Source organism: Eumetopias jubatus, unplaced genomic scaffold (assembly GCF_037043125.1).
Source record: "Eumetopias jubatus isolate StellerSeaLion01/CBP00866 unplaced genomic scaffold, mEumJub1_p1.0 scaffold_10, whole genome shotgun sequence".
Classification (NCBI taxonomy): domain Eukaryota; kingdom Metazoa; phylum Chordata; class Mammalia; order Carnivora; family Otariidae; genus Eumetopias; species Eumetopias jubatus.
Window position 1 is genome coordinate 50,563,674 of NW_028274816.1, and position 25,268 is coordinate 50,588,941.

The 25,268-nt window shown below is 52.8% G+C and overlaps 1 protein-coding gene across 1 annotated transcript in view; it reads left to right on the forward strand.

The window, feature by feature from the left end:
- The window catches only part of RYR1 (ryanodine receptor 1), a 108,446-nt gene that overhangs the window by 82,118 nt on the left and 1,060 nt on the right, over positions 1 to 25,268 (forward strand). The window contains exons 90-102 of the mRNA XM_088026936.1: positions 10,355 to 10,696; positions 12,985 to 13,791; positions 14,455 to 14,531; positions 15,087 to 15,240; positions 16,270 to 16,356; positions 17,347 to 17,598; positions 18,391 to 18,521; positions 20,582 to 20,624; positions 21,791 to 21,921; positions 22,025 to 22,085; positions 22,553 to 22,699; positions 22,968 to 23,102; positions 24,913 to 25,069. Of these exons, the coding sequence (XP_087883062.1) occupies positions 10,355 to 10,696; positions 12,985 to 13,791; positions 14,455 to 14,531; positions 15,087 to 15,240; positions 16,270 to 16,356; positions 17,347 to 17,598; positions 18,391 to 18,521; positions 20,582 to 20,624; positions 21,791 to 21,921; positions 22,025 to 22,085; positions 22,553 to 22,699; positions 22,968 to 23,102; positions 24,913 to 25,069 (2,524 nt within the window). The remainder of the gene's footprint in view (positions 1 to 10,354; positions 10,697 to 12,984; positions 13,792 to 14,454; positions 14,532 to 15,086; positions 15,241 to 16,269; positions 16,357 to 17,346; positions 17,599 to 18,390; positions 18,522 to 20,581; positions 20,625 to 21,790; positions 21,922 to 22,024; positions 22,086 to 22,552; positions 22,700 to 22,967; positions 23,103 to 24,912; positions 25,070 to 25,268) is intronic.

Here is a 25,268-nt window from a genome sequence, read left to right on the forward strand (position 1 = left end):
CAAGAGTCCAACCCTTAACCGACTGAGCCACCCACGATCCCCAACAAATGGTGGTTTCCTAACTTCACCATACCCTTTGCCTTTATTAGGTACCATGTTGCTGTACCCGTCCGTCCATTTATTTTTATGTATCAGTGTAGACTCGTGCCTTCTTATGTTAATCTAGGAGTTGCAACCACTACTGCCCACTTAATAAACGTTGCAAAAACAGTTAAACGTTCAGCGTCTGCTGAGTTAAAAATTAAGTGTCCCCGGCCTCCCCGGTGTCCTGAGAGCCTCCCCGCGACTCTCGCCCTTCTCAGCCATGCCTCCCAAGGGCCGGCTACCTCCGGCTCCCTCCTTTCTCACCTCCCACCCCTTCCCTGACTCAGGGCTTGCTGGCTTTGGTCCCTGTCACTCTCCTGAAACTACCCTGACCAAGATGGTCTGTGACCTCTCCACCCCTGAATCTCTCCTCTGTTATCTTCTTAGCATTGGCCACTGTTGGCCATTTCCTCCCCTCCACGAAGCCTGCTTCCTGGGGTGTCTGTGGCACACACTCGTGGGATCCCCACCCTCCCTGCCAACCTCCCTTGGCCTCTTCTCTGCTGTTCTTGAGCCCTCCGCCTTCCAGAAGAGCTGAGAGTTACCATGTTCTCACTCCGTGCCAGGTCCTGTGTGTAAATGGATTAGGTCACATAGTCCTTACAGCAACCCTAAGTGGTAAGGACTATTTTTTATTCTCATTGACAGAAGAGTGGAAACTGAGGCATAGGTGTGTGAAGTGACATGCTCAGGGTCACACAGCTAGTAAGTGACAAAGCTGGGATTAGAACTCAGGCAGCCTGGCTCCAGAGTACACAGCCTCCAGACTCAACCATTGATCTAGTCCAATAAATAGTGAACATTCCCTGGGTTCCAGGCCCTGGCCAGAAGTCCCAGCCCTACTCTCTGAGCCTGGCAGGTTTAGGGAGAGAATCTCAATCAGCCAGGGAACCAAAAATCACCATGTAGGAGCTAAAATACACCACATTCATAACTTTTTTTTTATGTTATGTTAATCACCATACATTACATCATTAGTTTTGGATGTAGTGTTCCATGATTCATTGTTTGCGTATAACACCCAGTGCTCCATGCAGTATGTGCCCTCTCTAATACCCATCACCAGGCTAACCCATCCGCCCACCCCCCTCCCCTCTAGAACCCTCAGTTTGTTTCTCAGAGTCCATCGTCTCTTATGGTTCATCTTCCCCTCTGATTTCCCCGCCTTCATTTTTCCCCTCCTGCTATCTTCTTCTTTTTTTTTTTTTTTTAACATATAATGTATTATTTGTTTCAGAGGTACAGGTCTGTGATTCAACAGTCTTGCACAATTCACAGCGCTCACCATAGCACATACCCTCCCCAGTGTCTATCACCCAGCCCCCCCATCCCTCCCATCCCCCACCACTCCAGCAACCCTGTTTGTTTCCTGAGATTAAGAATTTCTCATATCAGTGAGGTCATATGATACATGTCTTTCTCTGATTGACTTATTTCGCTCACCATGACACCCTCCAGTTCCATCCACGTCGTTGCAAATGGCAAGATTTCGGGTTTTTTGATGGCTGCATAATATTCCATTGTGTATATATACCACATCTTCTTTAGCCATTCATCTGTTGATGGACATCTTGGCTCTTTCCACAGTTTGGCTATTGTGGACATTGCTGCTATAAACATTGGGGTGCACGTACCCCTTCAGATCCCTACATTTGTATCTTTGGGGTAAATACTCAGTAGAGTGCAGTTGCTAGGTCGTACGGTAGCTCTATTTTCAACTTTTTGAGGACCCTCCATACTGTTTTCCAGAGTGGCTGCACCAGCTTCATTCATAACTTTTAAATGATCCTTCTCAGAAAAGGAAAACCATCAACAAAATGAAAAGGCAGTTTATGGAATGGGAGAAAATATTTGCAAACCACAGATATGATAAGGGGCTAATATCCAGAACGTGCAAGGAACTGACACAACTCAACAGCAGCAACAACAACAACAACAAAAACCCAAATAACCTAATTTTTAAATGGACAGAGGACCTGAATAGATATTTTTCAGAAGACATACAAATGGCCAACAGGTACATGACGAGGTGCTCGAGGGGCGCCTGTGCAGCTCCGTCGGTTAGGTGTACAACTCTTGATCTCCACTCAGGTCTTGATCTCAGGGTCGTGAGTTCGAGCCCCATGTTGGGCTCTGCCCTAGGTGTGGAGCCTCCTTAAAAAATAAATAAATAAAAGGAAACAAAATGATTCTCTCGAAGAGATATCTGTGTTTCCGTGTTCATTAGAGCATTATTCACAGTAGGCGAGGTACGGAACTAACCTATGAATGTGATATATAAAGGATTATTATTCTGCCTTTAAAAAGAAGGAAATCGGGGTGCCTGGGTGGCTCAGTTGGTTGGGCGACTGCCTTCGGCTCAGGTCATGATCCTGGAGTCCCTGGATCAAGTCCCGCATCGGGCTCCCTGCTCAGCAGGGAGTCTGCTTCTCCCTCTGACCCTCCCCCCTCTCATGTGCTTTCTCTCTCTCATTCTCTCTCTCTCACAAATAAATAAAATCTTAAAAAAAATAAAAAAATAAAAAATAAAAAGAAGGAAATCTTGTCATTTGCAACAACATGGATGAACCGGGAGGGCATTATGCTAAGTGAAAAAAGCCAGAAACAGAAAGACAAATGGTTCATGGCATTACTTACATGTGGAATCTTCAAAAAAAAAAAAGAAAGAAACTGGTAGAAACAGAGAATAGAAAAGTGAGTGGTGTGAAGGGCTCGGGGGTGGAGGAAATAGGGAAAGGTTGGTAAATGGGTACGAACATTGAGTTATAAGATGAATTTTTAAAAATATTTTTATTTATTTATTTGAGAGAGAGAGAGCACATGAGATGGGGGGAGGGTCAGAGGGAGAAGCAAACCCCCCGCTGAGCAGGGAGCCCGATGTGGGACTCGATCCCGGGACTCCAGGATCATGACCTGAGCCGAAGGCAGTCGCCCAACCAGCTGAGCCACCCAGGCGCCCTATAAGATGAATTTAAAAATGAAATTGGTACAGATCTCTCCTGACTGTTCAGGGCTTCACACATAACAAGGTTTGATGTCATATACACATTTTATTGCTCAGTATCTCTGTGTCACAAAGTTACAATCTGTAACTTGAAAAGTGTGTTGGTTTTGTTTCCTAATAAAGAATACATTCACATGATTTAAACAGCAAAAATGTAACAGGGTATGAAGTGGGAAGTCTCACTCCCACTGCTTTCTCCGTCTGTATCCCCCCTCCCCCGACCTCCCCACTGCTGTGAGTAACATTAGTTTCCTTTGTATCCTTGCATCATTGCATCGATGTTGTTTTTCCCCCAGAATTTGTTATTTTCTTCCTTTCTTGCATAACAGGCAGTGAACTACATACACTGGTCTATATCACTTAATAATATATTCTGGAGATCAGAGAGTGACCTCATTCTTTCTCTACAGGTGCCCAGTATTTCATCTTATGTATATATTATGGTTTCTTTGATTATTCTTTGTTGACAGACACTTGCTTCGCTCCTAGTCTTTTGCTTTTACAACTCATGGACAGTTGTGCAAGTTGTGCACTGTACAAAGGTACAGTTGCTAGCACAGATATTGTAAATTTGTACTGCAAATTTCCAGCAGGTGGGAGTAAGTGTGCTGAGGAAGGCCCCATTTGGACCACTAGCAATGCTGGCTACAATGAATCCCCTCGTACATAATGTCATTCTTTATGTGTAGTTATATCTAAGAATATATAGTTCCAAAAGCAGGATTTCTGGGTTAAAGAGTAAGTGCATTTGTCATTTGGACAAATTTTGCCCTCTGTTTCTCCCTCTCATTAAGCAACACGTGAGAGTGCCTGTTCCCCACAGCCTCGCCACCAGCCCACACTGTCAAATATTTGGACTTTTGCCAATCTGATAGGTGAAAAACAATATTGCTGTGCAGTTTAAGTTCACATTCCTCCTGTTATGGGTGCAATGAAGCATATTTTTCTGTTATTTCTTTTGTATTACCTGTTCAGTGAACTGACTATGTCCTTGGCTTATCTCTCTATTGGGATGTTGGTATTTTTCTTCTTGATTTTTAAGAGCTCTTCATGTATTAGGCTGGTTATAACTTTGTTAGTGATAGGAGTTGCACCTGTTTTTCCTAGTTCACCATTTATCTTTTGACTTTGCTTATGGGGTTATCATATATTTCTTGGCCTTGCAGAATACTTTGGTTTTCATGTAGAAAATCACTTGAAATATCTTCTTTTTAATGAAATGGGTAATACAAGAATACATTCTTCTTGTAAAGAAACTCAGAACTTACTGCTATGGTTGAGATCACTTTTGGCCCCCACCCCCAATCCTGTTCTCATCCCACCTCTCCAAAGACCTCCCCTGACAGCCACTTTGTGTCTCTCCAGATGTTTACTTCTGGGAATCCCTGTTCATACATGCTGCATTTTAAAAGTATAGCATTGTTATCTGGTTTCCCAAGTTCTTTGTTGTTGACAGAGTTCACACTTTGCAAGGCATGTCTTCATTGATAAGTAAGTACTTTGCAGATTCCACCCAACATCTACTGCATTTTAGAAAGCCCTCTCTGGTCGCTGAAGACACATTTCAGGCTATTAACTTATTCTTGGTCAGTACTGTTTTGAGGTTTTCCCTATTTTTTTTTTTTTTTTTTTAGTCTGCAAATATTTTTGGGTGTATCTCATAAGTTCATCCATTTAAAATGTATAATTCAATGGGCTTTTTTGGCATATTCACAGAATTGTGCAACCATAACTACAATCTAATTTTAGAACATTTTAATCACCCCTTTAGCAGTCACTTCCCATTTACCACCCACCCCCCCACCCCCCCCCGCCCCAGGCCCCTGGCAACTGCTAATCTTTCTGTCTCTATAGATTTGCCTGTTCTGGACATTTCACATAAATGGAATTGTATAATGGATGGTCTTAAAAGACTTTTCTTTTGCGGCTCAGTCGGTTGGGCGTCTGCCTTCAGCTCAGGTCATGATCTCAGAGTCCTGGGATGGAGTCCCGTGTTGGGGGGGGGGGGTCCCTGCTCAGTGGGGAGTCTGCTTCTCCCTCTGCCCCTCCCCCTGCTTATGCTCTCTCTCTCTCTCAAATAAATGGATAAAATTTTTTAAAAAAGACTTTTATAAGGAAAATTACTTTTCCTTTTATAATAACAAACCATAATGTCATTTTCATTCCTAACCAAAAAGGGAATAAAAAACAAAACAAAAAATATCCACAATTTGTTAAGTCATCAAATATCTACTCAATGTTCACATTTCCAAATCTCATAAATATCGCATATACTTTAAGAAATGTTTTCTGGGGGCACCTGGGTGGTTCAGTCGATTAAGCAGCTGATACTTGATTTCGGCTCAGATCATGATCTCAGGGTCTGAGGATGGAGCCCTGCTTCGGGCTCTGTGCTCAGCATGGAGTCTGCTTCTCCCTCTCCCTCTGCTCCTCTCCCCCCCCATAAATAAATAAAATCTTTAATGAATTTCATTTATTTTTAAAGATTTATTTATTTAGTTACTTGTCAGAGAGAGAGAGCACAAGCAGGGGGAACAGCAGGCAGAGGGAGAAGCAGGCTCCTCGCTGAGCAGGGAGCCCCATGTGGGGCTCGATCCCAGGACCCTGGGATTATGACCTGAGCTGAAGGCAGATGCTTAATGATGAGCCACCCAGGTGCCCGGCAACTGGTTATTTCTTTAAACCGCCTTGTATCTACTGCTTCCCCTCCAGCACTTTTCCTTTTCCTTGTAGTTGATCTGCTGGAGACCCAGGTGTTTGGCCCTATAGAGGAGCACTCTCTGATAGAAATACAATGTGAGCAGGGCGCCTGGCTGGCTCAGTCGGTAGAACATGCAGCTCTTGATCTCGGGGTCGTGAGTTTGAGCCCCTGTTGGGGATAGAGTTTACTTTTTTAAAAAATTAAAAATACACTGTGGGCAACATGCATAATTTAAATGTTTCTAGTACCCCTGCTTTTAAAAAGCACAAAGATGCACGTGAGGTCATTTTCTTTTTTTAAAGTTTTTTATTTATTTGAGAGAGAGAGAATGGAGAGAGAGAGAGCACAAGAGGGAAGAGGGTCAGAGGGAGAAGCAGACTCCCTGCTGAGCAGGGAGCCCGATGCGGGACTCGATCCCGGGACTCCAGGATCATGACCCGAGCTGAAGGCAGTCGCCCAACCAACTGAGCCACCCAGGCGCCCGAGGTCATTTTCAACAGTGTATTTTATTTAACCTCATATAGCCAAAATACCATTTCAACATGTAATCAATATAAAAAACTCTTCCACATCTTACATTCTTTTTTTTCATGCTAAGTCTTTGAAATCCCACATGAAATCTCAGTTTGCACCTGCTGTGACTCAAGGGCTCAGCAGCTGCAAGTAGCCATTGGCTCTCACTGGGAAGTGTGTGTCCTGTTTGTAGAGTTTCCCACAGTTTCCATCCGGCTGAGGCAACCTCATTGTGTCATGTAGTGTGTTCCTCCTTCCCCCTGTGTTTCCTGTAAACTGAGACTTAGGTCAGAAGCCCATCAGATGCAGGTTTGGATCTGTTTGTTTTGTTGGCACATCCTCTGTGGAGCTGCCTACATTCACCAGGAGGCAAATCCTTTCCTGTTATCTCTCCCCTGCTGAGGTCAGCAGCTACTGATGTTTGACACCCAGACACATTAGTGCACTAGAGATTGCAGAATGACGCCATTCCCATTTTTGTTAATATTCTCATTTCTGAGGGGCCATTTATCAAGCATCGTATGGTTTCCTAAACACAAAGCTTCATAGGATTCCCAGACTCTTTACAAATATGTGTTTCACAACATGCTTTTTGGTTTCCTTATGGTTTAAAAGGCAAGGTCAGGATTTTTTAAAGGACTTTTTAATTTTCAAAAACTGTAACGAAGGGACAAAGTCTTCTCTGCTTTCAAGATGCTTAATTCACTTGACAGATGTGTCCTGAGCATCTACTGTGTGTAGCAGCAAGCAGAACAGACAGAGACCCCAGAGCAGATAGCCCAGTGGGAAGGGGCAGATGAAAATAACTAAAAAGCGGTACCTGGGGGGCTCAGTCAGTTAAGCGTCTAACTCTCTTGATTTCGGCTCAGGTCATGATCTCGGGGTTGTGAGGTTGAGCCCTGCAGCACTGGGCATGGAGCTTGCTTAAGAGTCTCTTTCTGCCCCTCCCCCTCCCTCTCTAAAAGAAAAGAACTAAACAAAATAATTTCAGGTTATAATCTGTAGTCTGAAGGAAGTGAGCGGAGTGGTGTGTGAGACAGCATGGGTGGAATAAGCCCTGTCAACTGGGTGGATGGGGGAGGCCTTTCCAGAAAAGAGCATCGAAGCTGAGAGCCGAAGCGTACCATGTGGAGGTGGTGGCATCCCAGATAAAGGCGACAGCAAGTCTCAATGCTGAAAGGTGGGAACCAGAGGGGTGGCAAGGGGGCCAGCCTGACTGGAGAGGGCTGTTGATGGGGAAAATGGAAGAGGTAAAGTGCAAGAGGGGAGGGAGGCAGCAGACGTGCAGGGCCTGCTTGGGTGCAAGGAAGACTCGAATTTTTAACCTGAATGAGATGGAACCAAGGGACGATTCTGAGCAGGGAGAGGTGTGTCCTTAGATGTTTATAGGGTCCCCTGGCTGTGTTGGGGGGAGCAGACTGGGGATAGAGGGGGAGCAGGGAGAACAGGGAAGAGGTTGCTGTGTGAGTCCAGGGGGAGAAAATGCGGGACCAAACCCAGGGTGGGCCCGTCGAGGGGGCAGATGTGCGTGGGTTCTGGATCTGTGAAAGCAGAGCTGACAGATTTGCTGATGAATCAGGTGTGGGTGGTGAGATAGAAAAGAGGAATCAAGGATGACTCAAAGGTTTTAGCTTAAGCAGCTGGGTGGGGAGCGATGCTATTCCTGAGATGGGTAAGGCAGTGGGAGGAGAGGTTTTGAAATCAAAAGTTCAGTTTGGACCATTTCCAGTTTAGGGTAGAGATCCACAAAAAGATGTCAGATAGGGACTTACTTCAGCTGTCAAGTGTCTGGATTCTGGGGAGAAGTTAAGGCTGAGATGTAAATTGGGCAATCCTTGGTGTGGGACAGTGTTCAGAGCCTTGGGCCTCGATGATATCTCCATGGAGGGTGTGTATCCCAAGAAAGGGGGCAGATTCCAGGCCTGGTGCCCCCAACCTTTAGAAGTCTGGAATAAAGGAGGACGCCAGTGTAGGAAGCTGATAGCAGTCAGAGAAAGAGGTATTTCAAAAGAAGGAGAGTGGGCAAATGGATGATGACAAAGAGAGACGCGCAGATCACAAGAGCAGAGTCCAAGGCTGAATGGAGGGGATGGAGTCCCAGGCCTCCCCATAGAGAGGGGGTCTTTTATGAGAGACAGTGACACACTGCATCATAAGTGGAGGAGGCAGGTCGGTGCAGCAAGGGTAGATGGTGAGGAGTTCCTGTGTGATTATGTCTCCACACTCTGTGGTTTCTAGAGCCCTTCATGATTTGCAAAGCATGTTACTCATTTAGAAAGCATTTTGCAAAGTTCTTGGCTACAAAGCACTTTTTAGAGCTACAAGATTTTGCTTCTGTTCATACCCCAGAGCAGCATTTCTCAGACTGCATGCTGCAATTCATCTGTGGGTCATGAAATTAATTCAGTGAAGTCATGCCCAGCATCTTTAAAAATAAAATGGAATCGAACAACTGCAGAGAGTGTTGCATAGTGAAAGTCAGAATTGTATCATGAGCCCCTTTCTCTGGAGTCACCCTACAAAATGCATTCTTACTGTGAGTGCAGTCAAAACATTTGAAAAACTGCTCTAGAGAACTTCTTGCAAAAAGAGCACAGGAGGTCAGCACCAGACTGTTCAATGAAAGTGTTGTCTGTAAAGTAAAAAACTGGAAACAACCTAAATGTCCATTATCAGGAGGATATATGGTGTTGCATTTATTAAAAATACTACACAGCAGTAAAAACGAATTCGTTTGATCCATATATCAACATGGATAGACCTTGAAAACATAGTTGAGTAGAAAAAGCAAGTTTCAAATTATATGATTATAATAGCAATTCTTTAAATAAAAAAAAATGTACAGGATACTATGTATTTTCATGAGAAAATGCCAGGATATAGGTAGTAGAAGTATTGAGACATGTTTAGAAGGATAGATCATCTCCAGGACAGTGGTTACTTTGGGAGAAGTTGGGGGTGGCATGGGGTGTGGTGTGGGACAAGAACGCACAGAAGGCTCCAATCATACCTGTAATGTTTTAGTTCTTAAATACATAGTATTTGAAAAATATGTCCGCATGAGCATTTAATTCTGGGGTGATGGGCATAGGACTGTTTGTTTCCAGTTGAAATTCGGGCCCTCCACCGTGTCAAGTGTCAATGATGTACTTGCTGGAAAGGGGTGGGGCAGCGGGCCTTGGGGGAGGTTTGGGGTAGGAGGAGACATGGATCAGTCAGGGGCCCTAGCGTGGAGGGGCTGTCCTGGAGGAGAGGGTAGTTACCTAACTTGGAGATAGAAGCAGCTGTTTGGGCAGGGCTGTAGGACTGACTTTTGAGGGAGAGACATGACCATCTCAGGGAAGAAGTCAGGGAGAGCAATGCCTCGGCTCCATTCTCTTCCAGTTCCCTGACTCCAACTAGACAGACCCTGCCTGCAGCCACAGGGACCCAGAGAGCCTCTGGGACAGACCATAGGAGCCATCAGGCGGGGAGGGTAGACCGCAGGCGTGCAGAGCACATGGAGAGCCTGGGGCAGCATTTCTTTACCATTCTACACAAGTGCTGAGTTTCATCAATTCCATCTTACCATCTCTGGAAAAGGGATGTATCTTACAGTGGATGGTGGCTCGGCTTTGTGGAAATGCAGCATTCTGGTATTTGATAGCTGGTACAGCCCTATCTGTGCCAACCTGCCGGGGTTTCAGCCTTGGGTGCTGGTTTTGATTCTGGAATTTTCTGTCTTTTCGAAAAATCCATAACCTTTTAAAAAAAGATTTTATTTATTTATTTGAGAGAGAGAGACACAGTGAGAGAGGGAACACAAGCAGGGGGAGTGGGAGAGGGAGAAGCAGGCTTCCCGCTGAGCAGGGAGCCCGATGTGGGGCTCGATCCCAGGACCCCGGGTTCATGACCTGAGCAGAAGGCAGACGCCTAACGACTGAGCCCCCCCAGGCGCCCCTCCATAACTGTTTTTAAGAAGAGCACCGCGGCTCCCCAGGGCCAGCTCAGCCCTGCCCACCCCCAAGCTATGACCTCTCTGACCTCTGCCGCTCACCCTTGCCCGCCCCCAGGCCATGGACAGCCAGAAGCAGTTCACGGGCCCCGAAATCCAGTTCCTGCTTTCCTGCTCCGAAGCGGACGAGAACGAGATGATCGACTGTGAGGAGTTCGCCAACCGCTTCCAGGAGCCAGCCCGCGACATCGGCTTCAACGTAGCCGTGCTGCTGACCAACCTGTCGGAGCACGTGCCCCACGACCCGCGCCTGCGCAACTTCCTCCAGCTGGCGGAGAGCATCCTCGAGTACTTCCGGCCCTACCTGGGCCGCATCGAGATCATGGGCGCCTCGCGCCGCATCGAGCGCATCTACTTCGAGATCTCGGAGACCAACCGCACCCAGTGGGAGATGCCCCAGGTTGGCCCGCCTGCGCACATGCATGCTCGCCTCCCCCGGCTCCAGCGCATGCTCCTTGCACGCTTGGACCCCACAGGGTCAGGTACCCGCTTTGTACAGCCGCTCTGCAGTCCCTGGGGGGCTCTTGCTCTGGCCATGCAAGTCCATGCCCACCCTTTTGCATCCATGCTATGGGCCCCGCGGTGCCCTTGCACGTCCCGGGGTCTCCCCTGCCCACTTCCTGCAGATTTAGCCCGGAGATGGATGGACACCCCTGGCACATACAGCCGCGTGTGCTGTCCCCACTGGCTGCTTGAACACCATGCCTGCCACTTGCACACTCAACGCTGGGAGCTCTAGTGTGTCCTTGTAATTCTGTTCACAGCCACGCGGTCGCGTAACGGAGCACGTTGGTTATACGTGGTTATGCACCGCTTGCTCATCTTCCCGGTAGCCCCTGGTGTGCCCTCTCTGAGCCCTGGCCTACTCATGCCCTCTCTTTCACACACTCACCTTGGACGCTCCGGGGCACCTAGTTATGCTGGCCTGCCCCTAACCAGTCACCACACGTGCCCCTAGTTGCTCTCTGAGGTCCCAGCACACGATGTCCACGTATTGGGGGTCCACGTGTGGGTGCACACCTCTTGTACACTCACCCTGAGGATACAGTCCTGGCACACTATATGGTTGTCCACCCCTCACTTACTCACCCCCTTGCATACCCTGTCTGGCATGCCCATGATCACCCGTGCACACTTGGATCACCCTCCATCGCACCCCCAAGAGCCCCCGAGTGTCCTCGGTACCGCGCCTATCCTTGGCCTGATGTGGCCTGTCTCGGCTTCTCAGGTGCCCTTACTCACTTGCCCCAAGGGCACACTCGTGTGGCTCCGGCAGGCCCCCAGCCCACCTCACACTTAGCTTGCATGGAGCTCCCATTCCCTATTCTCTTGCGCTTCCCTTACATTCATACTTCCCATTTGTTCCTTACCTGCACATTCCTCCCACATGGTCTTACACACCCTTTCCCATCTCACACTTGTAGCCCATGAGGCTTGCATTCCCATCACCCCCTCGACAACTGGACCCCTCATGTCTCCTCACTGACACCTGGCTCAAGCACACCTGGGCTCATGTCCCACACTGAACCCTGTCCTCATATTCTGGGCCTGACTGCACCGACTCCCAGGTCCCCCTTGCACACTCATGCCTGCCTCACGTGCACTGGTGCTATGAATTGTAGGCCCCTCCAGCACTAACACTCCCCTCCAGTTTGGGCCCCAGGCCCTTGCATGGCTGCCCTGTGTGCCCATGTCCACCATGGACACTTGAGCCCCACACGGTGGCATCTTTCCCACATCCTCCTATACCGCCACCCGATTCCCCCCTTAGTCCCTGGTGCCCACTCACAAGGCTCTTGCACGTCGGCCCCTTCACATACTCCATAGGGCCCCCCTCAAGATTTTGCACATTGACCTGTGTCCCTTGGGGCCTGATTGCATATTCTCCACCATCACCAATCTGGCATAAAAGTGGTTGCACCATCCTTGCACGCAGGATGTCTGCCACATCTCTTCACCTGCAGGAAGCCCCGGCTCACCACTGGCCCTTCACACTCTTGTACAAGCTGTGGGAGCTCCATCGCCCCAACCCCCGCCCCTCACATGCTCCCCACATGCACACTCTTTCTCTCAATTCCTCCAAACACCCAGTTCTGCCTGCTCACCCCCTCCCATTCCCACTGCCTCCTTCTGCCCGAGGCCATGTATGCAGGGTGGACCTCCAGCACTCTGCAGCCATATAATAACAGCGAGCACTATGTAGTATTCATTAGGCGCCGGGCACTGTTCTCATCTCTCAGCATCTCTGAACTCACTGAATCCTCACACCAATAACTGAGGTCCTATTATTATCCCCCAATTCGGAGGGGGGAAACCGAGGCCCAGAGAGTTAACGTCTAAATCAACCAGCTACTCAAGTGGCAGAATCGAGGTTGGAACGCAGACAGGCTGCCCGGCTGCGGGACCTTTGCCCTCCACCACTACGCTCCATCGCTCAAAGGAGCGAATAGCCTCGATTCTGGAGCCAGCTTTGTGGGGACTCCAATCCTCCAGCTGCCACCCCTCGGCGGCGGCACCCCGAGGACGTGACTTGCTAGGCCCTCCATTTCCCCAGCTGCGAAGTGGGGAGCCGAGCCCCTGGTCTAGGACCGATGGCGAGGATTCAGTGAGATCCCCGCTGTCACACGCGCGGGGCAGGGGCTCGGCGGCCCGCGCGCTCACCCCGTGGCGCCCCCGCCCCGCGCGCAGGTCAAGGAGTCCAAGCGCCAGTTCATCTTCGACGTGGTGAACGAGGGCGGCGAGTCCGAGAAGATGGAGCTCTTCGTGAGCTTCTGCGAGGACACCATCTTCGAGATGCAGATCGCCGCGCAGATCTCCGAGCCCGAGGGCGAGCCGGAGGAGGACGAGGACGACGGCGCGGCGGAGGCCGGCGCCGAGGGCGCGGAGGAGGGCGCGGCGGGGCCCGAGGGCGCGGCGGGGCCGGCGGCGGCGGGCGTGACGGCGCGCGCGTTGGCGGCGGCGGCCCGGGCGCTGCGCGGCCTCAGCTACCGCAGCCTGCGGCGGCGCGTGCGGCGGCTGCGGCGGCTCACGGCGCGCGAGGCGGCCGCGGCGGTGGCGGCGCTGCTCTGGGCGGCGGTGGCGCGCGCGGCGGGCGCGGGTGCGGGCGCGGCGGCGGGCGCGCTGCGCCTGCTCTGGGGCTCGCTCTTCGGCGGCGGCCTCGTGGAGGGCGCCAAGAAGGTGACGGTGACCGAGCTCCTGGCCGGCATGCCCGACCCCACGGGCGACGAGGTGCACGGCGAGCAGCCGACCGGGCCCGGCGGCGACGCGGACGTCGAGGGCGCGGGCGAGGGCGCGGGCGACGAGGCGGAGGGCGCGGGCGACGAGGAGGCGGCGGCGCACGAGGCCGGCCCGGGAGGCGCCGACGGGGCCGTGGCCGTGGCCGACGGGGGCCCCTTCCGGCCCGAAGGGGCGGGCGGCCTCGGAGACATGGGTGACACGACGCCCGCGGAGCCGCCCACGCCCGAGGGCTCCCCCATCATCAAGAGGAAGCTCGGGGTGAGAGGGCCCGCGGGGCGGGGGAGTTGCGGGGTTTTGGAGACTTCGGGCATAAGAGGGAGAACCGGACGGGGAGGGAGACTCCCAGAGACAGAGAGAGAGGGGAGAGAGCCCGAGAGGGAGGCCCGCAGAGACAAACCAGAGAGACACAGACCAGGGATAGAGAGACGCCCGGAGAAGTGGACTCAGAGATGGAGACCCTAAAACAGGTAGTATTTCTGGGAGACATCAAGATATCTGCAGCCAGAGAGAGGAGAGACTCCGAAACCTAGTGAGAGGGGAAAGGGGACCGGGAACTAGAACAGCCCGGGATAGGGTCAGGGCCGCTGGGAGAGCCCCTCAGAGATACACAAGTGGTTGTGAGGAATCAAGTAGCCCTCATCCTCAGGCCCTCCGTGCCCTGAGTGCCACGGGTGTCAAGGCGATGGGAAGCCCTGGGGAACAGGAGCTCCACTTGGAGTCAGCCTGACTCTGCACAGTGCTTTGGCAAGGCGCTCCACTTTCCCGAGCCTCAGTTTCCCCTCTGTAAAACAAGATTCAAAATCCCTCTTCTGATGGGAGGAGAGGAAAATGTAGGTTGCCCAGGGACAAAGAGGAACAGGCAGAGGCGCTCCGAGAGGCGCTGGGGTGGCAGCTCCTCCCTGATGCTTGCCCTGCTTCCAGGTGGATGGAGAGGAAGAGGAGCTGCCTCCAGAACCAGAACCCGAGCCCGAGCCCGAGCCTGAGCCCGAGAAAGCCGAGTGAGTGGCCTTGGAGTCCAAGGGGCCCGGCCCCTATCATTGCCTCCCTCCTGGACCGGGAGCCTCCTGAGGTCACGCTGTGTCCTCAGCCTCATCCAGACCAGACTGGGGCCCAGAGGAGGGGCTCTGTCAAAGGGAGTAGGGAAATGAATGCTCCTCTCTTACCCCAAGCCTTCCTGTGGGCTGTTCCCTCCGCTCAGAGCACTTTCTCCCATGTTCATCTCGGTCTCCCTCCTTCCCATTTGGGCTTACGTGTCTCCTTCTCCAGGAAGCTTACCTTGACACATACGCCCCACCACCAAGTGGAAGAGGTGTTTCTGGGGCTCCCACAACCCCCTGAGCGTCCCCCATCCCAGCCCTGACCACTCTGGGCTGCCACTGCCTGGTGACCAGTCTGTACCGCCATTGGACTGAGCCCCGTGAAGACAGTGACTCATCACTGTGTCCCAAACACCAGACCTGGGCCAAGCATGGGGTGGGCCCCCAGTGCATGGCTTCGAATGAATGGATGGATTGCCCGGGCACCTCTTCACTCTTTCTGTGTCCTGCCTGCAGTGCTGAGAATGGGGAGAAGGAAGAAGTCCCCGAACCCCCACCAGAGCCCCCCAAGAAGATGGCACCTCCTCCACCCCCTCCAAAGAAGGAGGAGGCTGGAGGCGGGGGCTTGGAATTCTGGGGAGAACTGGAAGTGCAGAGGGTGAAGTTCTTGGTGAGGACCCCACAAGGGGGCTTGCTGACACCTCCTCTCCCAGGGAGACCCCTCGGTGCCTTCACACCACCTCTCTTCTGCACCCCGTTCTTGAGCTCACCTGTGCCAGGCTTATCTCTCAGAAGAAGCCAGGCTGGGCACAGATGTCCCCAGACGGAGTCGGGACCTGGTCACAGGGCAGCATCTTAGGTGGTCCCCCGCTTGGCTTCTCGGCCTCTCCCTGCTCAAGATCCTTATTCCAGCCTCCATACCTTTGCTCATCTGGGGCCACCTGCCTCAGCTTCCCACCCCCATGTGCTCTCCAGAGCTAAATCCAACCGAGGCCATGCTTCCATTCCTCCCACCATGGCCTCTTTCTTGGTTCTCAGCCTTTGGGTCAGAGCCACTGCACCGGTCCCAGCCCCTCCCGTCCGAGGTTGGAAGAACTCATCTCATCCAAGCCAGGAAGAAGGGAGGGAGTTTGGGAGGGCAGGGCTCAGGGCTCCACCTGTCCTGCCTCCTCTCCAGGCCCAGCCTGACATGAGGGGCTGAAGGAAACCTGTTGGGGCGAAGGTGGTCCAGCGAGGATGCATGGGAAGAATGAGGGACAGGGAGAACAACGGAGAGAAAAAGAGGGAGGGAGAGATGGAAGCGAGTGTCCTCTGGGCTAAAGCAGACGGGGCAGCCTCACACAGGAAGCAGCATACCAGAGCGGTTGGGAGTGCGGGCTCCGGAGGTTAGGTGCCTGGCCTCAAACCTCAGGTCTGCCACTTCTTGGCTGTGTGACCGTGAGCAAGACATGTCACCTCCCCAAGCCCCGGTGTTCTCATCTGCAAAATGGGCAGATCCACCGTGCCCGCTTCGTGGGGGGTGTGGTGAGATCCATACACGTTCGTGTGTATAAAGCTCTTAGCACACGTCCTGGTATACAGTAGGCACTCGATAACTAGGTTGTGGGACCAGGTTTTGGATTGGTGGGTGGATGATGGGGCGAATTCTCCAGGGAAGAAGGTGGACTGTGAGCTCTTTCTCTTTCTCTCCTCATCTTAGAACTACCTCTCCCGGAACTTCTATACCCTGCGATTCCTTGCCCTCTTCTTGGCCTTTGCCATCAACTTCATCTTGCTGTTTTATAAGGTGCTGGTCACGAGGGGCCTGGAGGACCAGGCGCTTATCTGGGCTGGGGGACGGGGCGGCTCAGCCCCTACCAGGTTCCCAGGGCCCCCACAGTGAAGGGACAAGGTGTTGGATCAGGGGTGCTGGGGAGGTTCGGGCTGGACACCTGGATCTTGGGACCCCCATGGGAGCATATGTGGGTATCGGGGTGCCTTGGGACAGATGCCTGACCATCTGCAGGAGTTAGAGCAGGGAACCAGTTCCGGCTTCCACGCTCAGCTCTGCCACTCGCCAGCCCCATGCCCCTGGGTGTGGGACTTGGCCTCTCTGCAACATGCACTGATTCAGTGGAGCTTCTTTGCTTTCGCCTAAGCTAAAGAGAAATCTGTGGGGAGGAGGAAATGAGCAGCTCATGGAATGGGAGGAAGGGGCTAAGAACCAGGCCTCCTGAGAGACAAAGGGGCCCCTGGGGTCTTGCCAACAGGATAGAGAAGCGGTCTGGCTGGCTTCTGTGGGACCAAATCCCAACTCCACCACCCACTGGCTGTATGATGTTAGGCAAGGGGCTTAATCTCACTGCCCCTCAGTTTCCTCATCTGTAAAATGGGACACTGACAGTATCTACCTCTGAGAGCTGTGGGGATTACAAGAGGATTAGCGTGTGTAAAGCACTTAGAACAGCACTTGGCATATAGAAAGTACTGTGTAAATGTTAGCTATGCCTAATTTCAGTATTCTTGTTAATATTGGTGGTCAGTCTCTTTAAGGCTCCGCTGTTAAGGAGAATCCGCTCCAACGGTTTCCGTCGCCCTGTCAGTCCAACAGTCAGCTTCCCAGGACAGAGTCTGGTTTGCTAGCCAGGGTTCCGGGCCCACCCCTCATCTTGACTGCCAGTCTCACCGAAGTTGTATCTGACTGTCCCCCCAACCAGCCTCAGGCATGGAGGCTGCTAATTGTGTCGGTGGGTTCTGGGTGTGGCAGGCCCTGACCGACCTCTGGCCCCCCTTTCAGGTCTCAGACTCTCCACCAGGGGAGGGCGACATGGAGGGCTCGGCGGCCGGGGACCTGTCAGGTGCAGGCTCTGGTGGCGGCTCTGGCTGGGGCTCGGGGGCCGGCGAGGAAGCGGAGGGCGACGAGGATGAGAACATGGTGTACTACTTCCTGGAGGAGAGTACGGGCTACATGGAGCCGGCCTTGCGTTGCTTGAGTCTGCTCCATACGCTGGTGGCCTTCCTCTGCATCATTGGCTACAACTGCCTCAAGGTGGGTCATGACCATGGTTCCGGGGCAGGGGCTTGTCGGGCAGGGAGAGGTGCTGGGCCACTGGCTGCGAGGGTCTAGGGCAGGGGCCGGGGATCTCCCGTGGCGGTTGGGACAGAGGGGGCCTGGAACTGGAGTAAGGGCTGGGGGCCTGAGTACAGGATTGGGGTCTTCAGCAAGGACACTGTTCAAACTGGGAACCCATGTGGGTCACGGCTGAGCAGCCAGGGCCTAGGACCAGGTTAATTTCTGGATCAAGAGGCAAACTTTGTCACTGTGAATATTGTTTTCTATATACTGATCGGTTGGTGAATGAAGGCGTGTGGGGAGTCTGTGGGGTCTCGGACATAACATAGGTGCTAACAGGGGAGTGTGGATTCTGACATAACGATCCCTGAGGTTTGTGATGCCCCAGAAGGCGTGTTATGAGAGCTTCAGTTTGGGTTCCAAGGGGTCTGTTTGAGCAAATCTTGATACTTTACTATTGGAGGGATAGAGTTCTTTTGGCTCAGAACTTTTGCATATGCTGTTCCCTCTGCCTGGAATGCTTTGCCTCACTTCTGGCTCCTTTCACCTGCCTCTGTTTTATGCAGCCCCCCTCCCTGGGGAAGCCCCAAGGCTGCACCAGGCACCACTTCTGGGCTCTCCTGACTCGCTCCCATCCCAGCCCTGGCCCATCTGCCCTGATTGCTCTGGGGAAGCTCCCAGACGTGGGGTCTCACCCCGGCGCCAGCAAGATCTCCCAGCTCCCGCCAGTGCCTGACACCCACCCCTGTGCCTCCCTGCACAATCCAGGTGCCCCTGGTGATCTTCAAACGGGAGAAGGAGCTGGCCCGAAAGCTGGAGTTTGACGGCCTCTACATCACGGAGCAGCCTGAGGATGACGATGTGAAGGGCCAGTGGGACCGGCTGGTGCTCAACACGCCGTAAGGCCTGGCGACCCCACCTCGGGGCGGGTGGTGGGGGGACAGAGCTGGGGTTCCACTCCAGGCCGGGCCTGGGCTTCAGAAGACCAAGGTTCCGGTCACTGCCAGCCCTGACTCAGGTTCCCCAAGCCTGTCCGTAATACGGACAAATTTCCCCAAGTGTTAATGTACGGGTGCTGGTGACACATGGAGATCCCTGGGGCCCAGACCCTGGAGATTCTGGCTCAGTGAGTCTGGGGTGGGGCCCAGGAATCTGCATTTAAACCCAGCCCCCATGTGTGATTCTTACCCAGCTGCCACGAATAGGTAATAGGAAATCATTGCATTTTTAAACTGACCCCAGAGAGGGAACGACGAGGGTGTGGGAGAGCAATGTGGTGGGACTCTGGACCCCCAAATTGCACTCCCAGCCCACTCTGTCCCCAACGCCCCCACCCGCCCCGTCAAGTCCCATTTCACATGTTCATACGGTGGGGCCGCATCCTATCTAGAATAAGAACACCAGATCAGGTTCAAAGCCTGGGTTGGCCACAGCCTAGCTGGGAATTCTTGGTCTGGTCACTTAGCCTCTCTGTGCCTCTGTTTCCTAATCTGTGAAAAGGAGGGTAAATAATAGCACCGAGGGTCTTGTACTGAAGAAACGAGTTCGTGTAGTTTCTGGGGCACAGTGAGTCCTAGATAAGTGTTGGAAGTTATTTTATTATGGGGTCCTGCCCAGGAGAGGTGGTGACAGGAAGGGAGAGAAACCACACCAAGGACATCCTGTGCTCTCATTGTCACCATCAAAGGCACATCTGACTTCTACACATTTAAGCACACGTGCTTAACAGAGAGAGTCAGGGAGAAACGTCTGTTTATTCTTTTTTTTTAATTAATTAATTTATTTATTTATTTATTTATTTATTTGAGAGGTGGGGAAGGGCAGAGGACGAGGCAGAGGGACAAGCTGACTCCACACAGAGCGCAGAGCCTGATGCAGGGCTTGATCCCAGGAACCCGAGATCATGACCTGAGCCGAAACCAAGAATCAGGCACTTTACCAACCGAGCCACCGAGGTGCCCCAGAAACATCTGTTTAAAGTTGCATTTAGGAGCGCCTGGGTGGCTCAGTCGTTAAGCGTCTGCCTTCGGCTCAGGTCATGATCCCAGGGTCCTGGGATCGAGCCCCACATCGGGCTCCCTGCTCCGCGGGGAGCCTGCTTCTCCCACTCCCACTCCCCCTGCTTGTGTTCCCTCTCACTGTCTCTCTCTGTCAAATAAATAAAATCTTTAAAAAAATAAAATAAAATAAAAATAAAGTTGTGTTTGCCCCTGCACCTGGGCTCAGTCGATTAAGCGTCTGCCTTTGGCTCAGGTCATGATCCCAGGGTCCTGGGATCGAGCTCCGCATCAGGCTCACTGCTCAGCTGGAAGCCTGATTCTCCCTCTCCCTCTGCCACTCCCCCTGCTTGTGCTCTCTTGCTCTCTGTCAAATAAATACACAAAATCTTAAAAAAATAAATAAAGTGTGTCTGCCCAAGACCTTGACTTCTAAATACCATTTCCCACAAAAAGGAACCACGCTCCTTGGAGAAGTGGCAGATTTCAGGGCTGGGGTGGGGAAGTGCAGCAAGCCAGGGTTACCTTGTGTCAGGAAGCAAGGATGTGCTCAGTGGGAAGCAGCATCCAGAAGGGGCTCCTGGAAGGGGCTCCCGCTGGACAAATCAGGGGCAATTTGAGCCTCAGTAAGGAGAGCAAGTGCCACGAATTGAAACACATCAAACAGGTCTGAACCCATGGATTCATGATAACTCTCCACGCCAAACCCAGCAAAACTCACTCACCACCTTGGCAGGATTGTAGGGCATCAGCTTGTGAATCAGAAAACTGGTAACTAATGGCATGAGGTCTTTAGGGCCCGACTCCCGGTGAGATGCAGTCCTACTGTGCGGGGGCCCCTGTGCGAAAAGCATCGGAACTCCCGCCCACCCTGGCCTGGCTGGTGGCTCCTGGCCCTTCCTGCCCTAACACCTTGGGGTCTCTCTCTCTCTCTCTTTCTCTCTCTCTCTCTCTCTCGGCAGGTCTTTCCCCAGCAACTACTGGGACAAGTTTGTCAAACGGAAGGTGAGGACATGGATGGGGAGGTGGCAGGGCCTCCCGGGCTGGGTCTCTTGCTGCCACCTGGCCATCCCAGCCCTGACAAGCAGTCGCTTTATGTGCGACCTTAGGCAAAGGGGCTTTGGCTGCCTGAGGAGCACCTCAGTTTGCCCATCTGGAAATGGCACAATAATCACCCGTCCCTCTGTGTTGACGTGATACACGTAACGAGTGTGGCATAGAGCCAGGCTCAGAGTGAGGACCCAATAACTATTAGTTAAGAGGGAGGAGGTGACGCATACTGTTTTAAGCACACAGACTCTGGAGCTGGATTGCCTGCTTTTCTACTCTTAGCTGTGTCAGGCCTTTCTGTGCCTCAGTTTCCCTCAGATTCAAAGTGAGAGTGTAAGAGGCCAGACCCCACGGGGTTGTTGTAAAGATCATATGGCCTGCTGCATGAGCAGTATCTGGCACCCAGGAAAACTAGATCATTCATTCGCTCAACAAACATTTATTGAACACCTGCTGTGTGCTTCAGGGAGCTGGAATCCAACAGGAAGCACAACACTCGAGCTGGCAAGGCAGATGATGAGCGCGTTTATAGGGTTTAGGTGGTGATAAGTGTTGTACAAGAAAAAAAGTGAAGAGGGGAGTGTGTGTGTGTGTGTGTGTGTGTGTGTGTGTGTGTGTGTGTGTGTGTGTGTGTGTGTTGACCAGGAGTAGGCAGGAAAGGACACACTAGTTAATGAAGTGAAGGGGTGAATCGGGTAGAATCTGGAGGGAGTGTCCTAGGCAGGAGGAAGAGCCAATGCAAAGGCCTCGAGGCAGGAATGTGTGTGGTATATCTGAGGAACTGCAAGGAGGTCTGTGTGTCTGTGTGGCTGGAGCAGAGTGAATGAGGTGGGTGAGTGGGAGAAGATAAGTTCACAGATGACAGAGGCCCAATTATATAGGGTTCCTGGACTACTAGTCTGATAATAATAAATTATCCCTATGAATTTGGCTAATGAATCAAGTGAACCTTTTAGACCCTCCCCCTGAGGATCTGAAGAAAGCTCTGGCCCTTCTTTCCCAAAAAAACGCACCCCCAATTTGTCACGCAAAGTTTACAGTGTCCCCAGCCTCCCCCCATACAGGCTGTGGCCCTCCCCCACTCCAGCCGTGTCCCCACGATCACATGCTCCCCTGCGCAGGTCCTGGATAAGCACGGGGACATCTATGGGCGGGAGCGGATCGCCGAGCTGCTGGGCATGGATCTGGCCACGCTGGAGATCACAGCCCACAATGAGCGAAAGCCCGAACCACAGCCAGGGCTACTCACCTGGTGAGTCGGGGACCAGCCTGCACAGGCCTGGGGTGGCCAGGGGAGGTGGCCAGGGTCTGAGAGTCAGGCATCTGGCCATCCCTCTTCCTCCCACCCCGCACAGGCTCATGTCCATTGACGTCAAGTACCAGATCTGGAAGTTCGGGGTCATCTTCACAGACAATGTGAGGAGGAGCCCATAGTTGGGGGAGGAACTGCAGAAGGGCCTTTGGAGGGCTGGGGTATCCTTGACCCCAGGTATCCCTGACCAGGGCCTGCCTCCTGAGCCCCTGCGCACCCCTGGTCCTTTGAAGCCCCCTGCCCCCCAAGGCCCCTTGTCCCTCGGGTGCTCTTGAATTCTCAGACTATGTCCTTCAGCAGAGCGTTCTCCAACTTGCTCTGGGGACGGCTTCCTACCCAGCGTGCTCCGTTACTGCCTGGTGCTCCCGATCCTCCACATACTCCCTAGGCAGAGATGGCACCCTGACCCCCAGAGCACTCCCATCCCTCTCAAATGTTCCTGGACCCCCTGTTCCCACAGTGCTCCCTACCCCCCCAAATGCCCCTTGACCCTCATGAGCGCTCCCTGACCCCCAGAGTGCTCCCCATGAATCCGGCACGCTCCCTGACCCCTGAGCCTGTGTGCCCACAGTCTTTCCTATACCTGGGCTGGTACATGGTGATGTCCCTCCTGGGACACTACAACAACTTCTTCTTCGCTGCCCACCTCCTGGACATTGCCATGGGGGTCAAGACGCTGCGCACTATCCTCTCCTCCGTCACCCATAATGGGAAGCAGGTGTGTAGAGGACCTGACTGCTGAGGGGTGTGAGCCTGGCGGGGATGAGCTGGTAGTCTGAGTAGGGGTGGATGGGGGGGGTGTTGGGCGGCTCCCGCGAGGAGGGGCAAGGCTGGGTGGGCTGAGCCAGGATGGGTGTGGGTAGTGAGACCCAGGAGGGAGGGCCACGTTGGCTGGGGGCGGGGCATGAGGACCCAGGAAGCTGGGCGTGGGGAGGGGCAGGCTGAGCATGGAGCTGACGGGGGACCCCCCCCCCGCGCCCCCCCAGCTGGTGATGACTGTGGGCCTCCTGGCGGTGGTGGTCTACCTGTACACCGTGGTGGCCTTCAACTTCTTCCGCAAGTTCTACAACAAGAGTGAGGATGAGAACGAGCCCGACATGAAGTGCGATGACATGATGACGGTGAGCCCCTCCCCCCGGCGCTCTCGGGGCGGGGGGGGGGGGGGCCGTTACTGACCGTCCGACCCTTAGCGTGCCCGTCTCCAAAGGGGCTTAGTAGTAGTACCCACCTCGTCGCCTTACTGTGGGGGTTCCGTGAGCTGGTACTTGTGAGGGCCTTTGAGGAGTGCCAGTCACATAATCAGTGCTCAGCAAGCGTTGGCCACCATTGTCATGTCATTTGAGCCTTTAAAGCTGTGATTATTGGAAAGGTGCTCGGGCATCGTGCCCGTGTCGCGCAGAGATTTGGGGTAATCTCCTCAATCTCCCCGTGCTCTGGTGCCCTCCCTGCTAAGATGGGTGTGTGATAACAGTGCAGTGCCTACAGCCTACGGCTGATTTTAAGACTCGGTGGAGCTCCCTCAAGAGTCTTAGAATGGTGCCTGGCGTGTATTAAGGATTCCATAGGTGTTAGCTACTCTCATCGGGTTCTATAAAAGTTTCACCCAGGGGCGCCTGGCCGGCTCAGTAGGGGGAGTGAGTATGTGATTCTTGATCTCAGGGTTGTAAGTTCGAGCCCCAGGTTGGGTGTAGAGATTCCTTAATATATATATATATATATATAGTATTGTATTATATTATACATATATATAAATTTCACCCAAGTATCAGCATGCCATGCTTGTTTATACGTTCTCTTTTATTCTGACAATGGTGGCCATGACCCAGACTGCGCTGGCCCTGTAGAGGCACGGGCCACAGTGGAGAAGAATGATCTCAGGGCTGTCACACGAGATGCCCTGTACTCTGGCGCTATGCTCTCAGGACCCAGTCCAGCCCCTCAGCCTGACATTTGAGGCCCCACGAGACCTAGTCTTGCCACGCATAGCTCTTAACCAAGACACGGGGTTCTCTCACTTTCTGGGGACACAGAAAGAACAAGCGGAAAGTCTTTCCCAGGTGCCAGGCAGACCGTGGCCCCCTCCCCGCTCAGAACCTTCTCGTAGCACTCCAGTGCTGTGTGATAAAATCGAATCCCTCACCGCGGCTCACAATGCCAGGGAAAAGCCAGCTTTACCCGAGTCTAACCGCAGTCTCTCTTGCTTTTTGCTCCCTGGCTTCCTGTCCGCTTTCAGTTCCCCTAAGGCCGTGTGTTTCCTCCCGCGCAAGTCCTCTGCATCTGACATTCTCTCCCTCTTCCACCACAGGCCCCATGTCCACGCCCCTCTCTCACATGACACGTCACCTTTCAACTTAAATGCTGCCTCCTACAGGAAGCCCTCCCTAACCACCGGCTGGCCTCATTTCTTTCCCTGCTCTTGCTTACTGGAGCTCTTTTTTCTAGCCTCGCTGAACCTCTTTCAGTTCCTCCTGGGAGCAAAATGTATTCTTTGCTCCCCAGAGGTTACGTAACACATGTGGTTTTCTCTGCCTGGAACACTTTTTCCCACTTAACACCTCCTTCAAGTTCCAGCTCTCACATGTCCCCTCTTCTAGGCAAGTCTTGCCTGATCACCCTGACTGAGTCAGGCTTTCAAAGCTTCAAAGCTTCAAAGCTTCCTGTGCTCCCCCCGTTTCTCCCCTGATCGCCCTTGCGCTTCCCCCACCCTGGCTCTGCCCCTTCTGCCTGTGACCTCCCTATCATAGCCATGATCATTTCTGGGCTGTCACTATCTGATGCCCCGTTTGTGAGCCCTGTGTGAGGTTAGGGCCCAGAGCTGGCTCAGTCATTGCTGTGTCTGCCTGTCCCCTCGGCCCAGGGCCCAGGAGGTCCTTGGAGAATGTCGAATGATAGAACGCATGACCAATATGCTTGCCACCCCCCCCTCAACAGTGTTACCTCTTTCACATGTACGTGGGTGTCCGAGCTGGTGGGGGCATCGGGGATGAGATTGAGGACCCTGCAGGCGATGAATATGAGCTGTACCGAGTGGTCTTCGACATCACCTTCTTCTTCTTTGTCATCGTCATCCTGCTGGCCATCATCCAGGGTCAGTGCTGGTCGGGGTTGTGAGAGTGGGGGCCCAGTGCCCAGAGGCACACTGGCTCCTTTAAGAGTGTAGTCAGCCTGGATTCAAATCCTGGCTCTACCTCTTCCTACTGTGAGACTTTAGGCAAGTCACCTCTCTGGGCCTCAAGTTTCTCCATCTGCAAATGAGGATATTAACTATCCTAACCTCTCAGGGTTAC